General features: G+C 38.3%; 1 protein-coding gene across 2 annotated transcripts in view; it reads right to left on the reverse strand.

Annotated features, from left to right (window-relative positions):
- SESTD1 (SEC14 and spectrin domain containing 1) overlaps nucleotides 1–27,344 on the reverse strand; it is a 216,507-nt gene extending 189,163 nt beyond the window's left edge. The window contains exon 1 of one of the 2 annotated variants that reach the window (XM_057551166.1): nucleotides 27,198–27,344. In XM_057551166.1, coding sequence (XP_057407149.1) covers nucleotides 27,198–27,211 — 14 coding nt within the window. In that variant the 5' untranslated portion in view covers nucleotides 27,212–27,344. Of the gene's footprint in view, nucleotides 1–26,248; nucleotides 26,269–27,197 lie in introns of those variants that run through there. The other variant, XM_057551169.1, reaches the window with a different exon arrangement.
- Between the last annotated feature and the right edge of the window lie 577 nt (nucleotides 27,345–27,921).

Raw genomic sequence — 27,921 nt, forward strand, 5'->3', positions numbered from 1 at the left:
GCAAATCAAAACTACAATGAGATATCATCTCACACCGGTCAGAATGGCCATCATCAAAAAATCTAGAAACAATAAATGCTGGAGAGGGTGTGGAGGAAAGGGAACACTCTTGCACTGTTGGTGGGAATGTAAATTGATACAGCCACTATGGAGAACAGTATGGAGGTTCCTTAAAAAACTACAAATAGAACTACCATATGACCCAGCAATCCCACTACTGGGCATATACCCTGAGAAAACCATAGGTCAAAAAGAGTCATGTACCAAAATGTTCATTGCAGCTCTATTTACAATAGCCAGGACATGGAAGCAACCTAAGTGTCCATCGACAGATGAATGGATAAAGAAGATGTGGCACATATATACAATGGAATATTACTCAGCCATAAAAAGAAATGAAATGGAGGTATTTGTAATGAGGTGGATGGAGTTAGAGTCTGTCATACAGAGTGAAGTAAGTCAGAAAGAGAAAAACAAATACAGTATGCTAACACATATATATGGAATCTAAGGGAAAAAAAAAAAAAAAAAAGGCCATGAAGAACCTAGTGGCAAGACGGGAATAAAGACACAGACCTACTAGAGAATGGACTTGAGGATATGGGGAGGGGGTGGGGTGAGATGTGACAGGGTAAGAGAGTGTCATGGACATATATACACTACCAAATGTAAAATAGATAGCTAGTGGGAAGCAGCCGCATAGCACAGGGAGATCAGCTCGGTGCTTTGTGACCACCTAGAGGGGTGGGATGGGGAGGGTGGGAGGGAGGGAGATGCAAGAGGGAAGAGAAATGGGAACATATTGTATATGTATAACAGATTCACTTTGTTATAAAGCAGATGCTAACACACTATTGTAAGGCAATTATACTTCAATAAAGATGTTTGGAAAAAAAAAAAAAAAAAAGAAAAGGAAGGGGAGAGATTAATGTCTAGTGTAGATTGGCAAAAAGGTTTTATGCTGAGATTGCTTTAGTAGCGGATGTCTGGTATGTGGCATTGAATTCCAAGTTTAAATACAGGCTAAACAGGAAGAATCGATGAGTGATACTTGTCTTGGGTGTGGAGTTGGGGAACGATTGCACCCACACATGTATTTACCAACCTGAGTCTAATGGTGTTACCATCACGCTGAAAGGGAGTCTGGAGTTTACGATGTAAACATGATTCCTGAAAATGGAAGGAAAAACTGATTTCACAACCCCCAAAATATGTAAAACATTGGTTAGATAAAAGAAAATGTCTGCTATGGGAATAAATAAGTAATAGCCCTTGGAGGAAATTCTACATCCTAGTAATGTTTGGAATTTGTGAACTTTGATATGGTTGAAATAGCATGGTATGAGAGGTTAATTATCAAATAAGTAATGGGAAACCTATAAATCAAAACAGGGAAAATGCACATTCCTATTATCCAGAAATGTACAACCTAAACATCACTGATTTGTTCCACTAAACCCAAGATTCAAAATCTTGAATGAAATCCAATGTATGCCCAAAATTTAAACAAATATTTGATGTTCAGGTTCTTTTTCTAGTTTGTCTTTATTTTAATGCTGATTCCATGTAAAGCTTTTCCCCCAGCTTGTCAATCAGGATATCTCTCTACCTTTCCCTTTCAGTTTAATTTGGTTTATTTTATGTAAAACGACTCTGAGATGAAATGTAATAGAAAACAAAGAAAAGAGGAAATTAAATGAGTAATCACCTAATTAAATTAGAGGCTTATCTCCTATCTCTTCCCTTCTTCTAGCTGGTTGACACCTAGGCATTTATGAAGAGTTCAGCATACTTTGCAAAACAATAATGCCACAATTAAGCTAATCTGTTTATTTCACTGTTAGCTAAGTAAAATCATTTAGGAAATAGATGTCCCCTACCACAATTTTATGGCTTAATTTATGTACTTACACTGGCTATTTTCTTAAAACAGGGAGATTATAAAAGTGCATGTGTTATTATGCCATGTTTGATGAATAAAGTTTCAATTCATCTCTAGAACTCAGAGAAAATTTGTTCTATTCATTTCGTGAAACTTTTTAAAGAGTCAATTTACTAAAGATTACAAAGTCTTCAAGCCTAGTAAAATTAACTTTGTGCTCAACCTTTCCCTACATCATTGATTTGTGCCTTCTCTCTTCTTCAAGGAAGAAGGCACAAATCCAACTTTTGAGAGGGTAGAGTTTTGTTTCAGAAAGGGCAGGGTCTTGGCTTCTTGAAGCAAATCCTCAAGGAACAAGTGAAAACACAGCTCTGAGGTGATGTTTCTTAGGGAAGAGATGGAATGTTCTTCCCAAATTACTTGATTGGTTCTCATAATACCAGCACACTGTGGCTAACCATTTGGGGAAAAAAAGTGTATTAATAAATGTGATTAAATAAATATTTATTGAACACCTATACTTCAGTATGTGCAAGGTACCAAGGTACTACAGAGAAATACCTGGATAAACAAAAGACACACTTCGTTATTAAAGAAGTCATGGCTGGCGGGGACTTAGACATTTATATAAATCTGTCTATCAAAAATTTGATAAGGTGGATGGAGTTAGAGTCTGTCATACAGAGTGAAGTAAGTCAGAAAGAGAAAAACAAATACAGTATGCTAACACATATATATGGAATCTAAGGGAAAAAAAAAAAAAAAAGGCCATGAAGAACCTAGTGGCAAGACGGGAATAAAGACACAGACCTACTAGAGAATGGACTTGAGGATATGGGGAGGGGGTGGGGTGAGATGTGACAGGGTAAGAGAGTGTCATGGACATATATACACTACCAAATGTAAAATAGATAGCTAGTGGGAAGCAGCCGCATAGCACAGGGAGATCAGCTCGGTGCTTTGTGACCACCTAGAGGGGTGGGATGGGGAGGGTGGGAGGGAGGGAGATGCAAGAGGGAAGAGAAATGGGAACATATTGTATATGTATAACAGATTCACTTTGTTATAAAGCAGATGCTAACACACTATTGTAAGGCAATTATACTTCAATAAAGATGTTTGAAAAAAAAAAAAAAAAAGAAAAAAAAAAATTTGATAAGGGTAAACAAAATATTTCCAGAGAAGTGAGGTCAGAGAATGGTCTTGCTTAAGATGATTTATCTGGCAAGTGATGGAGGTAGGTTTTGACTCCAGGTTTACTAATTGCAAAGGCACCTCTTCACAAATTAAATAATAGTTAAAAAAAGAGCCCCATCAAACAGTAGTAGGGAAATGGGGGTTGGGGTGTGGAGGAGGGAAACAATGAAATTAGATGACACTGTTACATTATTTACTTGGAACAATAATTAAGGAAAAAATTCCAATTTGTAAGCAAGAGAATGGTAGTAGGTTATATACATTGATATATATATATATAGTATTTTCTTGGTTCTAATGCCCATGTTTTTCCATAGTTTAATATTTCTGAATTCAAGATTCATCTTCCGATTAACATTTACATTTAAGCTGTTATTAAATTGATGCTACTTCTTATAATTAACGACATCATAGATGAAGAAACCTTGGTTTGGCTACACACTGAGCGTATGATTCTATAAAATGGAAGTGACAGCATCCCACAGAGTTTATGAAGATTTAATGACATAATGTATATAAATCACTTAGCAGTGCCTGGCACACGATAGGCCCATAGCTAAAGTCATAATTATTGTCGTTTTTATTGTTGTTGATGTTTACCAGTTCACAGACTAAGCATCATTCATGGTGAAGCATCTACAAAATAACTTTACTTTCTGTCAGAATTTAATCATCATACACAAAACATGACAATACTCCAGCCACAAACCTACTTCTTGAAAGAAAGGGATTATGATAGGGGTTAGAAAGAGGAGACAAATTAGAGAGGGAGGGTTGTCAAGCGTTGAAAGCCTTCTTTCATAATGTGACCTCTAAGAGAGGAACTCTTTCTCTGAAAGCACACAGATGCATCGTAAGAACATGTCAATTTTCTATTCTGTGGAAGGATGAGCAAATGGTGGCTTCTCATCACTGAATTCAATAGCGACAATAATAGGATGACAGTTATCCGACGACAATGGCTGCCATGAATGGGGAAAGTCTTCAGAAGAAAAGCAATTATATTTAGACCACAAGAAGGAAGCCAGAAGAATGAAGAAAGTAGAGGGCTACATACAAAATTGCCCAGGTTACCTAGCAACAGGTTCACATTTTGTTGCTGTTGTTGTTAGAAAATGGCAAAATAGAATACCAAGAATAGGATGTGACACTGAGCTCAGGAGGGCTAAAATGCATGAATATTACCAATGAGTTTATAATTACATCAATATAAAATGGTGATTTGTGGCACATGCTTCAGGGGACTGGTTGCATAAACAGGTGTATGAGTGTGTGTGTGTGTGTGTGTGTGTGTGTTATAATTTTATAGCAACGTCTATAGGAAGGAGGAACAGCCCAAATACAAAGAATTCAGATAATATAGGGGAAAAAATCTTAGGTACCACCCCAGCTGGAATGTGCGACAAAAAATTAAACTCAAGGAGAAACCAGATGTGAGTTGGCTAAATATAAGTATTTTCCCAATAATATTTACATTTTAGGAGGCAACTCCTGAAATGAATTCTTCTAAGCTGTGAGGTATAGGGGTAGGGATTTTAGCACCTGCAAGGCAGAATCTTTGCAACAGCTGAGATGAGTTTACAGCCCACAGTCTGCTCTTCTCCTGTTCAAGGTCAGTGTGCCAAGTGAAAAACTGCCCTCCTTCAGAAAAGGCTAATACAGTCTGCAGCAGCAGCTACAGAACAGCATATGCTGTCAATCCAAGCCAGCACGACGAAAATTATTCAAATCAATCAATTAGAAACAAACTCACATACATAATGCATTTGCCACCCAACTTTGTTCTGTTTTCCTGGCTGAGTTCATAATCAAGGGAGTTAACATTCTTTAAAATGCAAATATTCATGTTTTTAATCTTGAAGACCTTGCTAAATAGACAATAAATAAAGTTCTACCAAGTGTAGTTCATGAAAGCCTTTAGAAGGGAGGCATTTGCCAGACAGATTTCAGTGTAAGTCAAAAGATCATTCAAGAAGAAAGTAAAGTACTCTCGATTTCAGCCTGTGGTCGAGTCCAGGGTCTTCTGAGTTTTAAAACTTTCACCTTCTTTATTCTTTAGTTTTCTTCACTGTGCTAAAGCAAGCACAAACTAAATTCTCTAATTCATGTCTAGAAGGGCACCAGCCACAAACGTACCCTCTTCAGTCAGCAGCGATAAAGAGCTACCCTGTAGTCCCCATGCAAATCTCTCAGCACACTAAATCTCTACATCTGGAAAATATTGCTTGCTGCTTGAAGCATCACTCCAGCTGTGCGCTGCTGGCAGGAATTCTTGCTGCTCAGACTTCTGATATTTATTGGGAGAGCCCCACATACTGGCGTAGGATGCCCAAAGGGAGTCCTGGAAAATCCTTTGGAGCTTCACAGCTGGGCTACCTTTTCAGGCTGCACAGCTGGTATTATATGTGGGCAGCGTGCCTTAGCTTCTGTCTGTGGGGATGAGAAACCAGCCCCCTGTGCTGTCTCAAGACTGTCAAGCTCTTCCAGTACCCACCTTCTGTCTTCATGAGAATTCTTGAGTTGGTTGGTTCTTAAATGCTTTCAAATTGCTCATTAATGCTCAGTTCTAAGTACGGTAGGCTTCACTAAAAAATACTATAGCTTAAATGGGTATTGTTTAACTCCGAGAAAATGGAATTGTTAAATTTAAGATGATTTTATTATGTACCAGCTATGGAAAGATAATCAAAATGAAATTTTCTTGAGTAGTCACTGAAATTTTAGTGGATCTAAACCTCATTCCCAAAACTCTTCCAGACGTCAAAGTTCAGAAAGTTTGTTAGATGTTATAAAGGACATCAAAGTGGTCTCCCAGACATCCTCCCTGGCTCCCTCGTGCTATCCTGTCGGAGTAGGTTTGACGCCATTTCCAGGTCCGGGGTTTAGACCTGGTATAGCTAAACGAATCGGAGTAATCCTGTACCCTTGACACCTTTATTAGTTCAGGTAACTCAGGCCTAGGCAATCAGCACGTGAACTTTTCCTTGTTAAGTGGTTGGGGAAGCCTGCCTCTTCTCTTACCTCGGATGTGAATGAGGAACAGCAGCTGAGGCTGGCAGCCATCTGGTGAAGCCAACCTGAGGGCAAAGCTGATGGATGAGGGAAGGGAGGCTCGAAGAGCCATTTCTCACAGGTTCCTGCACCTTGAATCTCACCCTTTGAGCCCCAAATTCTCATTTACTCTTTAATTCAGTTTGGTTGAGTTTTGCGCTACCTGCATCCAAAAGCATTTCAGCTGACCTAATTTAAGGTGCAAACTGAGTACATACAAACTTCCCTGACCCTCCGGAGGCATTCTTTCTGTTAATACCGTAATTCTGGCCCTCATCCTGGGAGACTGCTAGAAATGTCATGTGCTTTCCAAGTGCTCTGAGGATGGCCAGGAAATGATTTTTTTCCTGGTGTTGTCACCTTTTCTCTCGTGGCTAGGGCCGCTCTCATAATCTAAGTTCTCCCTTTCCCTCTTTAGTTTCAGGATGACAACTCTGTTTCTAGGACAACTACAACCCCAACCAGGAAGTTCCAAACTAGTTATTGTAACAATCTCTACATTTGTGGAAGACAGCCTTTAATCACGGAGAGAATTATTCTCTCTCCATAACATCTCATTGCCCTAATATTCCCCCAACCTCAAAAACACCACTTCAGCACCAAGGTTTGGGCCTTACCTTGCCTAACCAGAGATCCAGTAAAATATTTCTGCACAGAAATGGGCAATGTTCCTCAAAGAAGTTGCACTCACCCTCATTAATACAGAATGCACTTCAGTTTTTTTATGCTATTACTTATATATATTAAAATTAGGCAAAAATGGTGATTATGGCTGAGCTTTCTCTAATGCCTAAAATTGTGTGGGCATTTTAAATAAAAATGAATAAAATATGTGAAATCTAGCAGAGGATATGAGCTATGTCTTGTTGACTAACACAACACAGTGCAATAAAATGCAGAAGTTTAATAAATATTACTTAATGTTTAGGTATAAAGTCAGTAAAACAACTTATTTTATTGTGATACTCTTTTGGATATAATTTAGCAGATACAATTCTTTCTACTCTTTCTATTACATTATTTTCTCATTAAGAAAGGCTTTGGTTAAATCTCTCTACTCATCAAAAGTGCCTTTATCCGACTTATTTTTGCATTTCATCAGTGAAATCCTAGGCAAGTAAACATCACTGGGAAAGTATCTGAGTCAGGAAGATAGTATTATAATTAATACTATGTTTTAATTAAGTTGCATTGACATTCATAATAGATCTCTATCTGGCTAATAAGAGCTAATATTTTCTTGGATAAAGAGAAATGCAAATTACAGACAGACAGTGATCAGCTACTAGTGTTTGATTTTAGCAGTTCAGATAAAACGGATCATATTCTATGGGGAAATTATAGAAATAATTATGAAGAGTAATGATGCTCTGATAGGTCTAAAATTTTTAATATCTAAAACTTTTCATGAGTGGGTTGGATTTTTACACTGTAATTTTCTCTTCAAGCTAATTGGGCAGCTTCCAAAATAACTCAGTGTGCAACATAACAACATAAATTGATAGGATCCGATACCATCTCTGCTCATGGTGAAGACCATTCCAATAGGTCCACTTCTGAGCATCAACAAAACTCAAGTCAACCCAGCCCCAATAATGCAAAGCATCTTTCTTTCCCTACAATCACTGATTAACCGTAGACAGTACGAACAAGTGGAATCACAGCAGAGCTTGGGGCTTCTGGGCTCATTACACTGTGCTCTAATGTCCTCTCCACCTTCCCCGTGCCCTCCACCACACAGAAATATATCTATTCACTGAACTTTTGCCAGTATATTTTTATACATACCACTCTCAACCTTGATCAATTTGATACAGACACACTGATATTCTTTTTGTTCCTTAAACATGCCAAACTTGATCTTCTTGCCTTGGGGATTTTTTGTAGCTGTCCTCTACTGGAACTCTCTTCCAGCAAGGCTTGCACGGCTAACGCCCATTTGGGTCTTGCAGCAAATGTCATATTCTCAGAGAGCCTTTGCCTGATGGTTCATTCTAAGTTTGCACATGTTCCACATACATAATCACATTATCCTGTTTTTCCTTCTTCTATAATAGAAGTAATCTTTATTTCTTTGGCTGCTGTCTCTCTCCACTTTAACATTCTAAAAGTCAGTTTCCCCAGAGCAGAGACCTTGTTTGTCATTTTTCTTCTATATCCCTAGCATTTAGAAGGTACTCAAAAATATTTGTTGAATGCATGAATGAAAGAATGAATGGATGTAAAAATGAAATGAAAGAAAAATCACAAGGTTGCATCTTTAGAAAGGAGGAAGGGGTATCCCACTACTTAGGCTTTAATGGTAGGAAGAGTTTTATGCACTGATTTTATAGCTGCAGTTATGAAAACCTCCTTCTTGAGTTGCTGGCCAGTTGCCCTGTAAGATTTCAAGGATGGAGCCTGGGAGATTCACCTCAGCCCAGGAGTAACCCCATCAATTAGACTCTTCTTTCCTCTCAATATATTCTGGCACCAGAACTAATGGAGAAACCATTCAACTGTAAATTGATTTGTAGTGGGTGAATGATTGGAAAGCACACAAAGCCTACAGAGGCAGGAGGCCTTATATTTTAGACTTTTTGGAGCATTCTATTGCTTTCTCAATATCCTGCACTTATACCTATTAAAAAGGAAAATACTGGAGTATTCTTTTTGGTGTTGGCTCTACTTCCTGAAGTATACAAGTCATTTTTAATATTTGTCTGGAATAACCTATTGATTTTTAGGCAAGGAAACACAAGTGGGTTTTATTCTTTTACCTTGATTTCCCTAAGTCCTAGATGTTCTGAAACCAATGAAATGATCAGAATGTGAACACTTTCTTGCTCAAACTCTGTCTCAACCTGTACATGGCTTGCACACCCAGGGTCTTGTCTTAGTAGAAGCAGACACTAGAATACGGAGGAAGGCCCTGGAAAAGCTCACCTGAATGTGTCAGAAACATTTGAACAGGTATGTGTACATGTGGGAACATTTATTTCCTGTCTTGTTACAAAAAGATTTAAAGCAGTTGATACTAAAAGGTACAAATAAACCCTCATCTTCCATCAAACTGACAAAATAAAGGATAGCAAGAACACAGAAACACTGTTAGGAAATATGATTTCTGTGTGTCTGAATGGTTTATTCATTTAACTATACATTTGTTGAGCATCTGCTTATTAAAGCAATGCTTTAAGTGTTGGAAATGCAGTTTTTTACCCAAGTCCTACTGTTAGAGGAGGAACTGGGATTCAAACCTAAGTAGTATGACTAAGTAGCAGTAGAATCTATGGAAAATATACTTCTTCAAAATTATAACTATGTCGGCCCTGTTCCCAGAGAGGGAAGAGTAGCCAAAGGAGACCCCAAAGCTCTGAGCCTAAGTCAGTGCTTCTCAAATGCTAACGTGCATACGAATTATTTAGGGAATCTCGTTAGAATACAGATTCTGATTCAGGAGGTCAGGGATGAGGCCAGAGACTACCTTTCTAACAAGCTCTCAGGTGAGGTTAATGCTGCTGGGCTGTGGACCACGCTTTGAGGAACAAGGGCTTGAGTAAGGAAGACTTGTGCCAACCAAACTGGCTTCACAGTCACGGATCCGCTGCCCTCTTGTGGCTCCTGAAGTAATTACCCTCTGCGCTAGCATTTTCTTTATTCTTGAATTTAAATTATTCTTGCAATCATTCTGTAGTTACCCCAGGTAAACGCTTTTCAAACTTTAGTCTTCTCCTAACAGCTTCACATTTTTTAAGTATTCACATACCACTACATGTTACCTCATAATTTTTAACATCTATGTATAATCCCTTCTCCAAACTTATTACTATTTTACTTGACTTTCTTTTCCTTAAATAGATATTTTCAAAGGAAATTTTATATCATTACCTCATAAGCATTACCTCAAATGGAAAGACCAATATTGTTTATCACAAATACACGGTAACTGTAAAACTAATTGAAAGGAAAACAAAACAATGTTTAAAAGTCCAGGTAGATGTCCTTCAAATCTCCAAGCCTAAGTCTTTGTTAAAGGGAGATTTACAGGATGGACCTAGAGTTTGTCATACAGAGTGAAGTAAGTCAGAAAGAGAAAAACAAATACTGTATGCTAACGCATATATATGGAATCTAAAACAAACAAAAAAATGGTACTGATGAACCTAGTTGCAGGGCAGGAATAAAGATGTAGATATAGAGAATGGACTTGAGGACACGGGGTGGGAGGGGGAAGCTGGGGCGAAGTGAGAGTAGCATCGACATATATACACTACCGAATGTAAAATAGATAACTAGTGGGAAGCAACAGCACAGCACAGGGAGATCAGCTCCGTGCTTTGCGATGACCTAGAGGGGTGGGATAGGGAGGGTGGGAGGGAGGCTCAAGAGGGAGGGGATGTGGGGATATATGTATGCATATGGCTGATTCACTTTGGTGTACAACAGAAACTAACACAGTATTGTGAAGCAATTATACTCCAATAAAGATCTATTCAAAAAAAGGGAGATTTACATATGTTAGAGAGTGTTAAAGACTCAGAGCACTAAACTGGCTCTTGCTCTGCTACTATCAGGAGGATTGAAAAGGAGCAGAATAAAGATTAAGTCCTCAGTAATTCAAAGTTATTTAATGCAGTGGATGTGCACCACCTAAATCATCTCTTGGGGAACCAGCTGTAGATAATGTGTTTAGGGTCTTGCTTTTCTTCTGCATGTTCATGTCACCTGTCCTTGAGAAGTGTATTTATAGATCTAAGTGAATCAGTGTCACTACAGAATTTGTCTAAGGCAAATGTGTGAGAGAATTTACTCTTACCACTCCTTTCTGCATAACCAATGGCATGGAGGCATTGTGGGCTCTGAAGTCAAACAGACTTAGTTTATTTCTGTGACAATTCACTATCTCTTTTCTGGATATTACTAGAATTTCCACCTGTAGTCACAGATTAGCTTGTTCTTTCATTCATCCATTTAAGAAGTGGTACTTGAGCCTTACAGTATAAAGCTTTGAGGAGGGTAGTGGACAAATTCTACTTCCCTTCAGATGATTAATCAAATCAATCCTGAAAATTTATCTCTCTTTACCAGTGAATGGTTCAGGGTGGGCAAGCTGAAGACAACATGATTCAAGATGCAAGGAGAGGCAAGGAGAGATTAGCTGATTGACTACAGTAGAACCACAGGGAGTTAGCCTTCCTCTCCTCTCAGATATAAATGAAGTGTGATTACTGCTGGGTATTGGAGGCGACCATAGCTCTCTTCACCAGTGAGGGTAACAAGCCTTACGGTGAAGCAGATCCTGTCCATGGTGGAGCAGAGAAAAAGATTCTAGCTCCTTATGACATTGTCGATTGTTCAATCAACCACCCTTCAAGCCTGCCCTGACCATCCTATGTGAGGTAATTGATTTCCTTCCTGTTTAATTCAATATAAATTTAGTTTCCAGAACATGTAATCAATAACATTCTAACTGACACAAGGAGGTTACAAAAGGCGTATAAGCCATAGATTTTTTTTGTGGGGGAACTACAGCACATATAAAAAAGTTCAGTATCAGTGTATTTCAGTATAAGTAAAGAATGATATGGTCATGTTTTGATACTTAAGCACCTAGTATGAGCCACATCGTGCCCCATGTTTCACATACATTATCTCATTTAATGGCTTTAACACAGTAGGTAGGCATTGTTATACAAATTTTAGAGCTGAGGAAATTAAGGCCTGGACAACTGTGTACCATGACACAGTGAAAGATTAAAGAATACAACTCCAAACTTTACACCTTCTCCATAGAGTTACTGAGAATAGGAAATTAGATAGAGGTCAGTGTAGCAGACTGGTCAGCCAAACAGTGGAAGCAGAGTGGCTCTGAGTTCTGGTAGACCAGACATCTGTTTCGTACTGTCTTATAATCTTAGCTAACTTAACTTTTTTGAGCCTCAGTTTTCTTATTGGAAATATGGGATAATTATATCTACCTCAAATGGTTCTAACCAGGATGGGTAAGATAATAATATATTTATAATGAGACCATGCTACTCAAATGGTAGCTGGCATGATGATTTGGATACGGGAAGGGTTTGAAGAGGAAGCTGTTGAAATATCAGACACATTATTTTATGGGAAGCCACCCTGTGTTTCGGTAGGACCAATACTCATTTTAAAACTGTTTTTATTTTGCAATATTGTTGATTCACAAGAAGTTGCCACCAATATCCATTTTTAAAAGCTTATAGCATCAAACTTTTCCCTGTATATCCTTCCTACTTCATTCTTTTTCTTAAAAAGTTTATTTTAATTCAGTAGCCTTTGGGACATATAAAATAGAAAGTTCAAATGTACCTAGACTGATTTTGAAGCAGTGGATATTTGAAGATCAACAGCTAAATCCAGGTGTCCAAAAGCTCAGAACTCTCACACACTCATCCTGTTGGTACCCTTCTCTTAATGGGAGGAGCAGAGGTCATCTTCCCATTGAACTGATGAAAAACTGAAAGGCGGAGGACAGGAAGAAGGGATAAGAACTCAAGAAAACTCTCTACAATCCCAGCCCAGGGCTGATGCACTATCTCCCTGCTGCTAAATAAGGGAATTTTCCACTCGCACGCTTTTCATTTATGAAATATGATCTTCCACAAACTGTGTGAAAAGGACTTTGTGCCTTTTACCCTGCACAAACGTCTTGCCCACTTTCCTAATCCTTCTGAGTTTGCTCACTCTTGAAAGCGACCTTTTAAGTCCTGGGAAACGATTCTGTTTTCTCAGTTGGCTACTGCTGCCCAGTTCACTACTGCTGCCCACAGAACGTCTCTTGCTCCCTTCAGTGACTCAGCACCTTAGAGAGAAAAACTGTTCTGGAAAGAATGTTAAGACAGGCCGCACTGCTTTTTACAGGAAAGAGAGATCAAGTGCTATCTCCAAGGAAAGCTGAAACACCGTACTTAAATACTGAATGGAAAAAACAACAGATGATGGAAATCCTTTGAGGACAAGGTAATGGGGAAAGCAACTGCAGAAGCTCTCTTAGGTATGAACAGGTAAATTTACTGGTACCAGGAGCAGGAGGGCTCTGGGCAAGTGACACTGCTGTGGGGAAGGCAGAACTTGCACTCCTTTGTTCTAATTTTGGGCTTTGTCTTCACTTTCCTGAAGCTGAAAGTTTGTAAAGGAGTTTGTGAAACAAGTGGATGCAATGGAGAATTTGACCTTGGAAAACTGCAAAGAAACAAAGAAAAAAGTCACTCTTCCCTGCCTTTCTGATTTGTCCACTTGAGACCAAAGCTGCTGGCCTGTTTCCTGAGAAAACAGTTCATTTTAGATTGTTTCTCTTGTCACAGTGGATCTTGTCAGAGCTGTACATGTACCTGGGACTTGCACTCTGTCATTCTTCTTTAAAACAAATAGTGGGGAAAAATCTTCCATTTGTCATATTTTCATCATGTCAGCAACTCTTGAATCACTGCAGATTGTTCTAGAAAAGCAGATGAAGCAAGAAAACTCTCCTGCTCATTAGGCTGATTTGAAATCATAGCCATAAGTTCCCATCACAAATTTGCTTTTATTCATTTATCTATTTATTGTTTATTTATTCATTTATTTCTTCCCTCCCCCTCTTTATAGGCTTTGAAGGAGCATAAAAAATTGGAAAAAAAAAAAAAAAGGGAGGAAATCAGTGCCAGAAGAAAATTAGAGATCAGTTCAACAAACACACATCCGGACTTTTGTTAGAGGAACACCACAATTTGGCCCAGGGCTTTACGGCAGCTAAGACAGAGTTGTGTGTGTGTAGCCTATAATTTTTAAATTGATAATACAAATTACAGTGGCCATAAAATTAAAACAAACCCATTGCTTATAATTATCATGGTGATTTTTGACTTGGGAAAAATTCCCTTCTATAGTGTAAGATATGGTGAACAACTGTTTCAACAGCACTTCTACATTTAATGCAATTATGGTTTTCATAGGGTTGTTACTTATAAGATCCCTCATTGCAAGCTGATGGTTTCATAGCTAAATTCAGTTCAGTAAATGTAATTTTGTAAGGAGCTCAGCAATGTGGCTGTAGGATACAGATGTAAGATTCAGTGGTAAAATGTCAAGTCCCAGAGAAATAGACTATATGGCCATCTGGGAGTTTTACCTGAATACATATATATTCAGGTATAATAATAATATATAATATATATAAATATAATATGTAAATATATATAATAAAATAGTCAAGCTCTTTGTTTTAGCAGAGTTCAAGGTTACGCTCTGTGGAGAGATGCTGGAGTATAGATAATCTATAAGGACGATCGAAGGACACATCTATCAGTGTCAGTTGAGCTGGTGGCAGAATTGATGTTTTCTTATGAAAACTAAGGAGTCTAACCCAGACAAAGGGCTGGATGAGAGACCGCCTACCGCTGTGTAGAGGTGAGCATCACTGTCTCAGACAAAACAAAAACTGACTCCTTTTTCTTCAATGCTAGAAATTAGGAGAAGTTAATTTTAGAAATTTTTATGCTTCATTATACAGTAATTTTTGGAATTTAATATACGCCCACTTCAAAAAATTTAGAAAATACAGAGAAGCAGGGCTTCCCTGGTGGCACAGTGATTAAGAATCCGCCTGCCAATGCAGGGGTCACGGGTTCGAGCCCTGGTCTGGGAAGATCCCACATGCCGTGGAGCGACTAAGCTCATGTGCCACAACTACTGAGCCTGCACTCTAGAGCCTGTGAGCCACAACTACCGAGCCTGCGTGTCTGGAGCCTGTGCTCCACAACAAGAGAGGCCGCGATAGTGAGAGGCCCACGCACCGTGGTGAAGAGTGGCCCCCGCTTGCCACAACTAGAGAAAGCCCCTGCACAGAAACGAAAACCCAACACAGCCAAAAATAAATAAATAAATAAATAAATAATAAAAATAAAGGAATTCCTTAAAAAAAAAAAGTTTAAAAAAAAAAAAAAAAAGAATCCGCCTGCCAATGCAGGGGTCACAGGTTTGAGCCCTGGTCTGGGAAGATCCCACATGCCACGGACTGACTAAGGTCATGCGCCACAACTACTGATCCTGCACTCTAGAGCCTGTGAGCCACAACTACTGAGCCCGCGTGCCTAGAGCCTGTGCTCCACAACAAGAGAAGCCACCGCAATGAGAAGCCCGCACACCACAATGAAGAGTAGGCCCCGCTCTCCGCAACTAGAGAAAGCTCACAGGCAGCAACATGGACCCAATGCAGCCAAAAATAAATAAATAGATAGATAAATTTATAAAAAGAATCCGCCTGCCAATGCAGGAGACATGGGTTCGAGCCCTGGTCTGGGATGATCCCACATGCCGTGGAGCAACTAAGCCCATGAGCCACAACTACTGAGCCCACGTGCCACAACTACTGAGCCCACGTGCCACAACTACTGAAGCCCGCACACCTAGAGCCCATGCTCGGCAACAAGAGAAGCCACTGCAATGAGAAGCCCGTGCGCTGCAACGAAGAGTAGCCCCTGCTCACCGCAACTAGAGAAAGCCCGCGTGCAGCAACAAAGACCCAACACAGCCAAAAATAAATACAAAAAATAAATGTATAAAAAAGAAAAAAGAGAAGCATAAAGAAAAAATTAAAATTACCTTTCATCCAATTGCTAAAGACAATCAGCATTGACATTCTATTATCTATTTTTTTTATAGTACAAAATGGCGATTTTACTGTGCAGTACTTCTTTATTTAATATTACATTGTGAGCATCTTCCCATACCATTAAATATTCATAAATTCATTATTATGTTTTATTATTGCTTGATATTTCATTGCATGGGTAAACCATAACTTATTTAGTCATTCCACTATTTGAGGCATTTAATTTTTTTGCAAGACATTCTGGTCAGGGGATCACACCTTACTTGCCTTCTGCAAAGATACAGTTTCTGCAGTCACACTGATTGGGTTCAAGTCTCAGTTCAACCACTGAGTGACCCTGGGATAGTTACTTAACCTCTCCGATTCTGTTTCTTCATCTGTATAGTAGGGTTAATATTGGTGCCTGTCTCTTAGAATTTTTGTGACAGATGATGTCTGTAAAAGAGCTACCACATAGGAAGGGCTCATTTAGTGCTAGCTATTATTATGATTACTTTCCAGAGGAATCTATCCAGAGCTGTGACATCAAAAATCTAAGTTCAGGCTGTAGGTGCCAGACCCCAAGCACTGTAGCCTGCTTCAAGAGAACTAGCATCTCACAACTGAAGCTTCAAGAAGAAGAGAAGGAGAAGGCCATCACAATGAACGTTTCAGTGTTAAAAATAAAGGTACTGGATGAAAGGCAAAGAGGAAAGCGATTAAATACATTTGGATTCTGTATTAGTTTACTAGGGGTGCCATAACAAAGTACTACAAATTGGGTGGCTTAAACAACAGAACTTTACTGTCTCATGGTCCGAGAGGCTGAAAGTCCAAAATCAAGGTGTTGGCAGGATGGGTTCCTTCTGAGGGCTGTGAGGAAAGGCTCTGTTCCAGGTCTCTCTCCATGGCTTGCAGATGACCATCTTTTCCCTGTGTCTCTTCGCATCAACTTCCCTCTATGTGTGTTGTGTCCAAATTTCACTTTTCATAAGGAAACCAGTCATACTGGATAAGGGCCCACCCTGAGGACCTCCTTTTAACTTGATTACCTCTGAAAAGACCCTATCTCCTAATAAGGTCACATTCTGAGTTCATATGACTTATGGAAGGGACACAATTAAACTTATAAAAAGTTCCAGGGCTTCCCTGGTGGCGCAGTGTTTAAGCATCCGCCTGCCAATGCAGGGGACATGGGTTCGAGCCCTGGTCTGGGAAGATCCCACATGCCGTGGAGCAACTAAGCCCATGTGCCACAACTACTTAGCCTGCGCTCTAGAGCCCGCGAGCCACAGCTACTGAGTCCACGTGTCACAGCTACTGAAGCCCATGCACCTACAGCCCGTGCTCCGCAACAAGAGAAGACACCGCAACAAGAAGCCCGTGAACCGCAATGAAGAGTAGCTCCCGCTTACTGCAACTAGAGAAAGCCTGCACGCATCAACGAAGACCCAACACAGCCAAAAATAAATAAAAATAAAATAAATAAATTTATTAAAAAAAAGTTCCGAAGTGAGCTTCATCTTACTTTTACTCTTTGGAAGAAAACCCCCTCATCAAGAAAGAAAAGACCACATCTGTTCTTTTAAAATAACCCACAGTAGCATTAAAAGCACATATGCACAATGTAAGCTCTCTGTGAGAGTCACAGTAGCTGGTGAAGGAGTGGATGTGAGGAAAAGACCTAGTTTAGATAACAGAGAGGCCTGCAGGGCCACTTTCTCAAATTCTACCATTCATATTGTCTCTTCATCAAGCAATTCTTTCATGAGTCCGCACGTGTTCATTATATTCTTGCGTTAGCTACACGGACATTTTACAAGACATGCAAAATACTGTAGGGTGAAACTCAATCCTGTTTCAAGTCTAAAGGGACCTCACTGCCACGATAAAAATCAGAGAATGAAATTGAACTCCTAATGGGACCAAACAATGGCTTAAAGAGATCAGAGAAAACCAGAAAATCATGAAGAAAATATTTCCTTTACTATACTAAAACAATAAATGAATGTAACTGTAAATTTAATTGGCTGAAGGAAATAAGCATCCCGGAAATAGATCACATAAAGGACTCAAATATTTCAGGAATATAAAGGACCTGGGCTTGAGGGCAATGGAAGCCCAATGGATCAGCAATAACCGACAACAAACATCCTTGGGAGGGGAGATGGAGACTCAACCTTACTGAGTCTATCCCATCCGAGGTCATTCTTCTTAACTACCAGGTAATAGAATCATTATTCAAGTTAAATCATCCATGGATTTACAGAACTGCAGAAACTGAAGCGGCATTCGTTAAATGTAGAGGTGGCAAACAAAGAACTACTGGCAAAATTTTAAGTCAGAGTTGAGTCCTCACATCTTTGAAGATTGTTCTAAATTTTGGACCTGATACTAGACAGGGACTCAAGCTCTAGTGTTCTTGCTTTAATTCCCAATTCTAAAGGCTCAAAAAGAATCCCATGGAGTCCGGGACCATGACAGATCCAAAAGCTCCTCTGGCAGATGAGACTTCCTCTTCCCTTGGAGCAATTGTTCACAGGCTAGTGTCTAGGATCTCCCTGGTCTGTGCAGAAGTTTGGCATGCAGCATTACTCAGGGAGGCATTTCCCCTGGAACACTGGCCAGCATTCCTCCAGAAGCAGAGCTGAAAAATGAAGAACCTTTAGAAAGGACAGGAAACTGGAAGTAGGACAGCACTTGAGAGTACATTTGTCCCAGTGGCTTTTGGTGTGTTGTCAGATGTTATGGAAATTTCCAGTTTGAGAAGTTTTAGTGTTTTCTAGACTCTCTATTTGAAATATAGTTTCCTCCTTTTCTAAACATCAAAGGATGAGGTCACCAGCCTTCTAAGTCATTTAGGATCAAGGCAGAAAAGTAGGTTTTTGGTAATGTTTCACCCAGAGTTAGATAGAATTGGACAGCAGTAAATTATAGTTCTTCCTGAGAAATGTTTGCTTTTGGATTTTGCTTCCAAATTGCCATTAATTCTGATATATGCAAACATTGAGGCTGTTGAGGAATCTTCTTGTTTCTAAGACAAACTTCTTCTCAGTTTAGTAATAAGCCAAATGCACAGACATCACTTCCTAGCCTTTGAAATGATGATATTTATAAATAGTTCACGATTTATTTCAAATGCAACAAATTTAGTGGATGGGCAATTTAAATCTCCTCACCAGAAGCTCAAATGCAGAGGGATCAACTCAAATTTTAGTTTCACACTTGTGATAGAAACACACTCAGAAGGATATGTAAATAAAGGGGTATGAGTAATTCCATGTCATAAATATTTTATTTTCAAGTTTATATTTCTCTCTCCATCACATACACTTGTGCTATATGGCTGAAATAAGCATCTGTAACAAACCCTTCTAGCAGATACTTGATATGAGTAGTGAAAATAGCTTGGTGAGTTCGTTTAGTTTTTGTTATTATTTTTTTGTAAGGTATCAAGTACTTTGCTGAAAAATTGGTCCACTGCATTCTTAATATATTTAAGAATAAGAACGAGTTAGCTATTGCCTCCTGCTTGAAAATCAAAATTAGGATGTCTTTCCCCTAGTAATTTATATCATGCTATAAATAGTATTTGCTAATAATACTAACAAAGAACTGACCTACTTCCTCTTCTTAACCAAGAGATAAAAGGTAACTGACTTTCCAATTACTGAGTACTGGTCTTGCTATCTGCTTGTCTCATTTCATAAATATATTGAAAGAATTTAAATTCTAAACCTTGGGTAAAAAAGCCCAGTAGAATTAAAATTCCCTGGCTTACAACTACTGAGCCTGCGCGTCTGGAGCCTGTGCCCCGCAACGGGAGGGGCTGCGATAGTGAAAGGCCCGCGCACCGCGATGAAGAGCGGTCCCTGCACCGCGATGAAGAGTGGCCCCCACTTGCCGTAACTAGAGAAAGCCCTCGCACAAACCGAAGACCCAACACAGCCAAAAATAAATAAATAAATAAATAAATAAAGTAGCTATAAAATTTAAAAAAATAATAATAAATAAATAAAATAAATTATAAAAAAAAAAAAAAAATTCCCTGGCTTTCTTATCAGGATGAGCAGGAAAGTATGACTAACACTATAACTGGCTCCTAGGCATCATAGTTCCAGAGGAAATATTTGGATGTTTCCAATTAAAACCCAACAAAAGATAAATTGCAGCATGAATGACAGAGAAAATCCAATACCAATTTTATTAGAATGATCCCATTAGGGAGACCCATCAAAACTAGGAACTTGTGGCAACTTACGGTTCTAGGGAGACAGAAAGTGGGTCTATTGTCACTCAGAAAATATTTCACAGCTGTATAAAATTAGTTCAACAAGTAGAGATAATACAATTAGACATCTTAGTTCTTTGGATGGCCAGGGACAAGCTGTACTGATCAGCTGTATCACACTGGGTTTGATACCTGGGCTCTGTGCACTGTGAGCTCCCCAAGGACAAGGGGTACATCTTTGAAGTTCCAGAGGAAAGAGATATATGCTTATTGTGAAAATTCAAGAACAGGACAGAAAGCCCAGAAATAAACTCACACACTTATGGTCAATTAATCTACAACAAAGGAGGCAAGAATATACAACGGAGAAAAGACAGTCTCTTCAATAAGTGGTCCTGGGAAAACTGGACAGCTACATGTAAAAGGAGAAATTAGAACACTCCCTAACACCATACACAAAAATAAACTCAAAATGGATAAAGACCTAAGTGTAAGACTAGATACTATAAAACTCTTAGAGGAAAACATAGAACACTTTTGACAGAAATCACAGCAATATCTTTTTGGATTCACCTCCTAGAGTAATGGAAATAAAAACAAAAATAAACAAATGGGACCTAATGAAACTTACAAGCTTTTGCATAGCAAAGGAAACCATAAACAAAACAAAAAGACAACTCACAGAATGGGAGAAAATATTTGCAAATGATGCAGCTGACAAGAGATTAATCTCCAAAATACATAAACAGCTCATGCAGCTCAATATCAAAAAAAAAAAAGCCCAACCCAAAAAGTGAGCAGAAAATCTAAATAGGCATTTCTCCAAAGACATACAGATGGCCAAAAAGAACATGAAAAGATACTCAACATCGCTAATTATTAGAGAAATACAAATCAAAACTACAATGAGGTATCACCTCACACCAGTCAGAATGACCATCATCAAAAATCTACAAACATAGATGCTAGAGAGGGTGTGGAGAAAAGGAAACCCTCCTACACTGTTGGTGGGAATGTAAATTGGTATAGCCATTATGGAGAACAGTATGGAGGTTCCTTAGAAAACTAAAAATAGAACTACCATATTACCCAGCAATCCCACTCCTGGGCATATATCTGGAGAAAACCGTTATTCTAAAAGATACATGCACCCCAATGTGCACTGCAGCACTATGTACAATAGCCAAGACACTGAAGCAACCTTAATGTCCATTGACAGAGGAATGGATAAAGATGTGGTACATATATACAATCAAACATGACTCAGCCATAAAAAAAGAATGAAATAATGCCGTTTGCAGCAACATGGATGGACCTAGAAATTGTCATACTGAGTGAAGTCAGACAAAGACAAATATCATATGATATCACTTAAATGTGAATCTAAAAAAATGATACAAATGAACTTATTTACAAAACAGAAAGGCTGACAGACTTCAAAAACGAACTTATGTTTACCAAAGGGGGAAGGTTGCAGGGGGAGGGATAAATTAGGAGTTTGGGATTAACATACACACACTACTACATATAAAACAGATAATCAACAAGGACCTACTGCATAACATAGGGAACTCTACTCAGTACTCTGTAATAACCTATATGGGAAAAGAATCTGAAAAAATTAGATACAAGTATATGTGTAACTGAATCACTCTGCTGTATACCTGACACAATACTGTAAACCAACTATACTCGAATATGAAAATTAAAAAAAAATTCAAAAGTCACTGAAAATACCTGATGCAGAAAATGAAAGTAATCCATGATCTACTCCTTTAGAGATAGTTTACTGTTGACAGTTCGGTAAACTGTCTCTTAGCCTTTTGAGGGGCTATCCACATCTATCATTTATTTATCTATATTAGACAATAAGGTGGGAATATTTTTATCTTAACTGCTGCCCTGAAAATTTGTCATAGATTAAAGCTGGAATAACACCTTAATAAATGATTGAGTTGAAAGGTAAACCCTTAAACATATTGGCCAAGGTGCAGGTTGATACCCAAACTTCAGAGAATAGGGCAGAATTGTTCTTTGTGAGACAAGGAGAGGAGTTCTTCCTTGTTCATTTAAAAATGGGTAGAGGGCAGAGTTGAGAAGAAATAATCAGAGGGAAATAAATGAGGGGGAGGAGAAAGGAGGTTGTGAGACTGTACAGAGGACTGAAGAGATTTCATGGTGCTGAGGTAACAAGAAGCACAGAGACCAGGGTCTCTCATGGGGTGTTTCATGCCATTTGTGTGCAGTGGTGGTGCCGCCTCTTCCATGGCCCCCAGGAGTTTAGTAAAGATTGTTATATCCACAGAATGCTTGCTATGAGTGAGCTTTCCTTGTGAAAACAGGTCCTGGGGCTGAGTGTCAAAACCATATTGAAGCTGTATGAAGGGAGTCCACACCAGAGGGGGCCGTGAGACGTTAAGTCCCTTCCTTCTTCGCTGCCTGATCCCCTTGAATTCACAGAACACTTGGGGAAGTTTTACAATCTATAGGACTTGAAATTGGAGACGGGTGTTGAACCACTTTATCTTTAAAGGTCGGAAAGATCCCAGATAACATCTGGATTATAATTATTCTAATCCAAACCATGATGGTGAGGCCTCTCCCCAGTCTTCTTTATTGATTAAGATGGAATCCCCTACAAAGACTGACCCTCAGATATTTCTAACAGTTTTTTGGTACCTAACATCTGCTAAGGAACATGTCCCTGGGGTTCTTCCCTTCTGGTCCTCTCTTCCTGTCAAAGCGCCCCTCCTTGCTCTGGGGATGAAACTCACCATCTTCATTTCACAGGACATAGGAGCCCTCTGGCAGTGACAACTGGCAACTAGCATGGACATACGCTCTCCAGTAATTTCTCCTTGATCTTCTGACCTTACAGAAGGACAGGGACTAATGGAAGGGAAGTCTAATATGAAAAATAAATTGCTGCTGCAGCTCGTGTCCAGCCTGCTTTGGGTCCCCTGTGGGCTGAGCCAATTTCCTGACTTATCAGCTTGTCTCCATGTGATAGGGCACAGGTCAGGGCTCCTGGTCTCTCATAATCTCCCATTCTCAAACCCAGAGAAAAGAGGAAAATTTTCTCCTTATCTCAGTCTAATTCTTGCTCACTAAGTCCCCATTTTCCGTCTCAGGATGAATCTCTTCCTAGTATGGAGAACATCCATTGCTTGCAGGGAAACCCAACTCCTATAATACAAGAATGAGATCTAACTCTGCATCGCCAAGAAGACAATCACAAAGACGATGCTTTTTCCATCATATGGGTTAGATAGACTTACCCTTGGTTAACTTGATGTAATATTATTTTTATAAAAGAAATATATAAAATAACTATAATACAATTTTCCACTTCCATTTCCTCATTTCATTAGACAATGTATTTTGTACATCATTCCAAATAAGTACATGTTCACATCATTCTTTTCAATAACTGCATGCTATTCCATTAAATGGTTATACTATAGTTTTTTGATGAACATTTTGGTAATTTTTTTGATATTGCGACAAGTATTTATTTAAAAAATACCTTAATAGATAATGTAAATTTAGTATGTACTCCACCATATACCATCCAATACTTTTTTCATTGTGGTTAAACATACATAACATAAAATTTACCATTTTAACCATTTTTTAAGTATATAGTTCTGTGGCATTTAGTACATTCACAGTGTCATACAACCATCACCTCCATACATCTTCAGAACTTTTCATCTTCCTCAAATGAAACTCTAAGTCCTTTAAACATTAACTCCATTCTCTCTTCCCTCCAGATCCTGGCAACCACTAATCTACTTTCTGCCTCTATGAATTTGACTATTCCAGGCACCTAATATAAGTGGAATCATACCATACTTGTCCTTTTGTGACTGGCTTATTTCTTAGTATAATGTTTTCAGGGTTCACCCATGTTGTAGCATGTGTTAAATTTTTCTTCCTTTTTAAGGTTGAATAAAATTTCATTGTATGTATGTACAGTTGGCCCTGGAACAACTCAGCGGTTAGGGACACCAACCCTCTGTGCAGTCAAAAATCTGCATATAACTTATAGTTGGCACTCCGTGTCCAAGGTTCCTCCATATCTGCCATTTCACGTCCACAGATTTAACCAACTACGGATCATGCAGTACTACAGTATTTACTACTGAAAAAAATCCATGTATAAATGGACCCAGGCAGTTCAAACCTATGTTGTTCAAGTGTCAAACTGTAAAATATTTTGTTTATCCATTCACAGATGGACACTTGCGTTGCTTTTACCTTTGGCTATTATGAATAATGCTGATATGAACATAGGTGTACAGATATCTGTGCGAGTCCCTGCTTTCGTATCTTTTGGGTATATACCCAGAAGTGGAATTGCTGGATCATGTGAAATTACCATGTTCTATTAAGGTACTATGTTTAATTTTTTTTTTTTTTTTTGAGGAGCTACCATACTTTTTTCCACAGTGCATTTGGGTCATTTTTAATAATATAAAAACAGCTTTAAGGGACTTCCCTGGCAGTCCAGTGGTTAAGAATCCATGCTTCCACTGCAGGTGGCATGGGTTCAATCCCTGGTCACGGAACTAAGATCCTGCATGCCACACGGTGCAGCAAAAACAAAACAAAACCAGCTTCATACATATATCTCTGAAAATTCATGCAAAGTATTTCTGTAGAATAAAGTCCTAAAAGTGTAGAAGTAAAATTACTGAGTCAGAAATATTTTAATAAATATTGCCAAATTTACCTCCCAAAAGATATTAATTTACATTCCTATCTACAGTGCCGAAATTTCTACTTTACAAATTTTTCATTATCAACTCTTTTCATCTTTGCCAAGATGATCAGATGAAATTTTTAAGCCTGTTTAGAGTTATGTTTCTGTATTTATTAATGAGATTGAACAAGATTTTTCATTGTTTTCTGTCCATTTGTATTTGTTCATCTGTGGTTTCCCTATTTACATCCTTTGCCAATTTTTCTATTGGGTTGTCTTTCTCTTAGTGACTAAAGAGAGCTCTTTGTAAATCAGAAAATTAGTACTTTGTCTTCACAAATACTATGAATATTTCTCCAGTTTGGGCCTTCTGACCATAATTATGGAAGACTTTTATGAATAATTCCAAAGTTTAAATATATGCAGTGGTATATTTATAGATATTTTTCTTTATGGTCTCTGGGTTTCATTTTATGCTCATAAATGCTTTCCTAACTCCAAGATTTACTAAGATACTAATTCTTATTTATTTCTAGTATTTTACTGTCTTTCAAAATTTAACTCATGGATCTAACTGGAATATATTTTGGTGTGAAGAGAGAAGGAGGAAGACTTTGTATTTTTTCTCCAAAGAGTTAGTTGTTCTAATCCCTTTTTGCTCACTAATGCAAAATGTCAATATTAGCATTTACTAAAATACCACATATTACTGTTTGTTTTCCTATTCCACTGATATACCTCTCTTTTACTAGGCTGTTAACATACTGTTTTATTATGGCTTCATTTCACTTTTAAACACATGTTAAATCTAGTCCTTCCCTCTAGTACCCTTATTTTAATTTTGTTGTTGTTGCTGGCTATTTTCACTTGCACATTCTTTCAGATAAACTTTAGAAACATTTGGTCAAGTATATTAAAATTCTACTGGGAATTATATTCCAATAAAGATGTTAAAAAAAAAATTCTACTGGGTTGTCATTGAGTTTACGGATTGATTAATCTAGGGAAATTGACATCTCAAAATACTGAGTCTTTTTATGCAGAAACGACATTTTTATCTATTTATTAGTCATTTTAATTTATGGTTATCTCTTGATTACTCTCAGCTGCAGACAACCCTTAATTTCAAGTTTTTGTTGAGAATCACCTGTTCTGCTTGATTAGCTCCTTTGTTTTCCTTAACTGCCTTTATTGTCATCATCTATATACAAACTGTAACTGATTAGGAATTTGGAAGCAAGAAGTTTGGAAGAAAATACCTAATTACACTGCTACCTGAGGACTTCCCTGGTGGTGCAGTGGCTGCCAATGCGGGGGACACGGGTTCAAGCCCTGGCCCCGGAAGATCCCATATGCCATGGAACAACTAAGCCCGTGCGCCACAACTACTGAGCCCATGCGCCACAACTACTGAAGCCCATGCACCTAGAGCCCATGCTCCGCAACAAGAGAAGCCACGGCAATGAGAAGCCTGTGCACCGCAACGAAGAGTAGTCCCCACTCGGCGCAACTAGAGAAAGCCCGCGCGCAGCATCAAAGACCCAAGGCAGCCAAAAATAAAATAAATAAATAAATAAATTTATTAAAAATTTCTACCTGAGAATAATGTAGATAGAGACATAGCAACGATCTTGGCAGATGTTCTTTCAAAATGTGTTTCTCCTCAATTTAAAAATGTTCCCTGGTCCTTCTTGAGGTAGAGAAAGCAGAGTGAAAAAGGAAGGAATAGTGGACAAATTCCTAGCTCGTATAGAATCAGAAGTTCCATGGGTGGCTTCTTTATTTTATTTCAAATGTTGTGAATTCTTAGAAAATGAGATGTACTCATGACTAAGCATGAGTAAAAAGGAACTCTAAACCAAAATATAATGACATTTTGGGACATGTAAAATTCTATATATACTTCCTCCAGTGGTGTGAATAACTGCCTACTGACAATATTCCAAATGGAAGACAGGAAATTAGAACATTTTTTAAAAGTGGAATAAAATTTGGGTAAATGAAATGTGAGGAAAATGAGTCAATCTCCTATGAACCTACTTTTGATGCATTCATAATCACCAAGACAGTGTAATGCAAATGATTTACATTATTTGTATCTCCTTAAAGATTGATAAATTTCTTTTATACTGTACAATTTACAGTATAAATCCAAAGAATTAAATACATATATTTTAAAGTAAATATATAGTAAATTTACAGGAAAAGGCCAAAGAATGAAATAAAAATATTTTTAAGAATGTCACAATCACCACTAGAGGGTACAATAAGCAACCTTTCTTCCACACAGTGGAGCAGAAGAATATTACCGAGAAATAAAAGGCAATTTAGAATCACAGTACTTAAAGCAACCTCCATAGGTCATCTGGAAGAGAAAGGGTTTTTAGAAATGTTCATCAGATTTGACATCTAACCAAGGGCAGAAGGTACCAAGTGATTTTCAAGGGCAGTGTTTATCTTAGGTAAAAGTAAAGTCAGTTTATCAAGGCATACAGAACTGTTTCTAAAGTAATTAAACAGGAGAAAAAAAGCCTTTTATACTTACATGTAACTGTGCATCCATCTCACTCGGCAAGGCTGTTGATTAAAGCTTCTCCTAGAGTGATTTTACTCTGGAAAGATAAACTCCATGAGGACTTAGAAAACAAAATGATTACACAGACTTTCAGAACTCCAGCAAGATCCACGTTGGCAATAAAAGAAAGAAGAGAGAACATTTTCAAACCAGCTAGTGATGATTGGCATGACCAGATGCAGAGAACATGAATTCCTCACTTCAAATATTTCACCAGGCTAGTGGAGCCCATGTTGTGAAAAATAAACGCATTCCTCATTAGAATTCCAAGAAGAGCAGTTTTTTGTTGGTTTAAGTTGAACCATCTCATCCAATAAACCACCTAATCTGCTGTAATGGTTCTTGGAAAAAAAAATCCTTTCTTTAATACAGGATTTCCCCTATCTCCCATTATAAACATGCTTCCAACCTTCAAATTGTGAATGCTATTCTGTGTTCCAGAATAATTGTGCTTATTAAGAGAAACACACCAATCTTTGCAAAATAGGAGAAAATAAGACAAGCAAAGCTCATTATAAGGAGGAAAATTTGAACATCTTTTTCAACTATTTTTTCTAAGCATAACATTGCTTAACAGGTATATAGCACTTTATAATGTATAATGTACCTTTACAATAATCTTTTGATCTAGGCAGGTAGGTATTTTTATTCACAGCTTCTGAGTGATGAAATGGAGACTTGGGGTGGTGAAAGC

Source organism: Balaenoptera acutorostrata, chromosome 8 (genome assembly GCF_949987535.1).
Source record: "Balaenoptera acutorostrata chromosome 8, mBalAcu1.1, whole genome shotgun sequence".
Taxonomy (NCBI): domain Eukaryota; kingdom Metazoa; phylum Chordata; class Mammalia; order Artiodactyla; family Balaenopteridae; genus Balaenoptera; species Balaenoptera acutorostrata.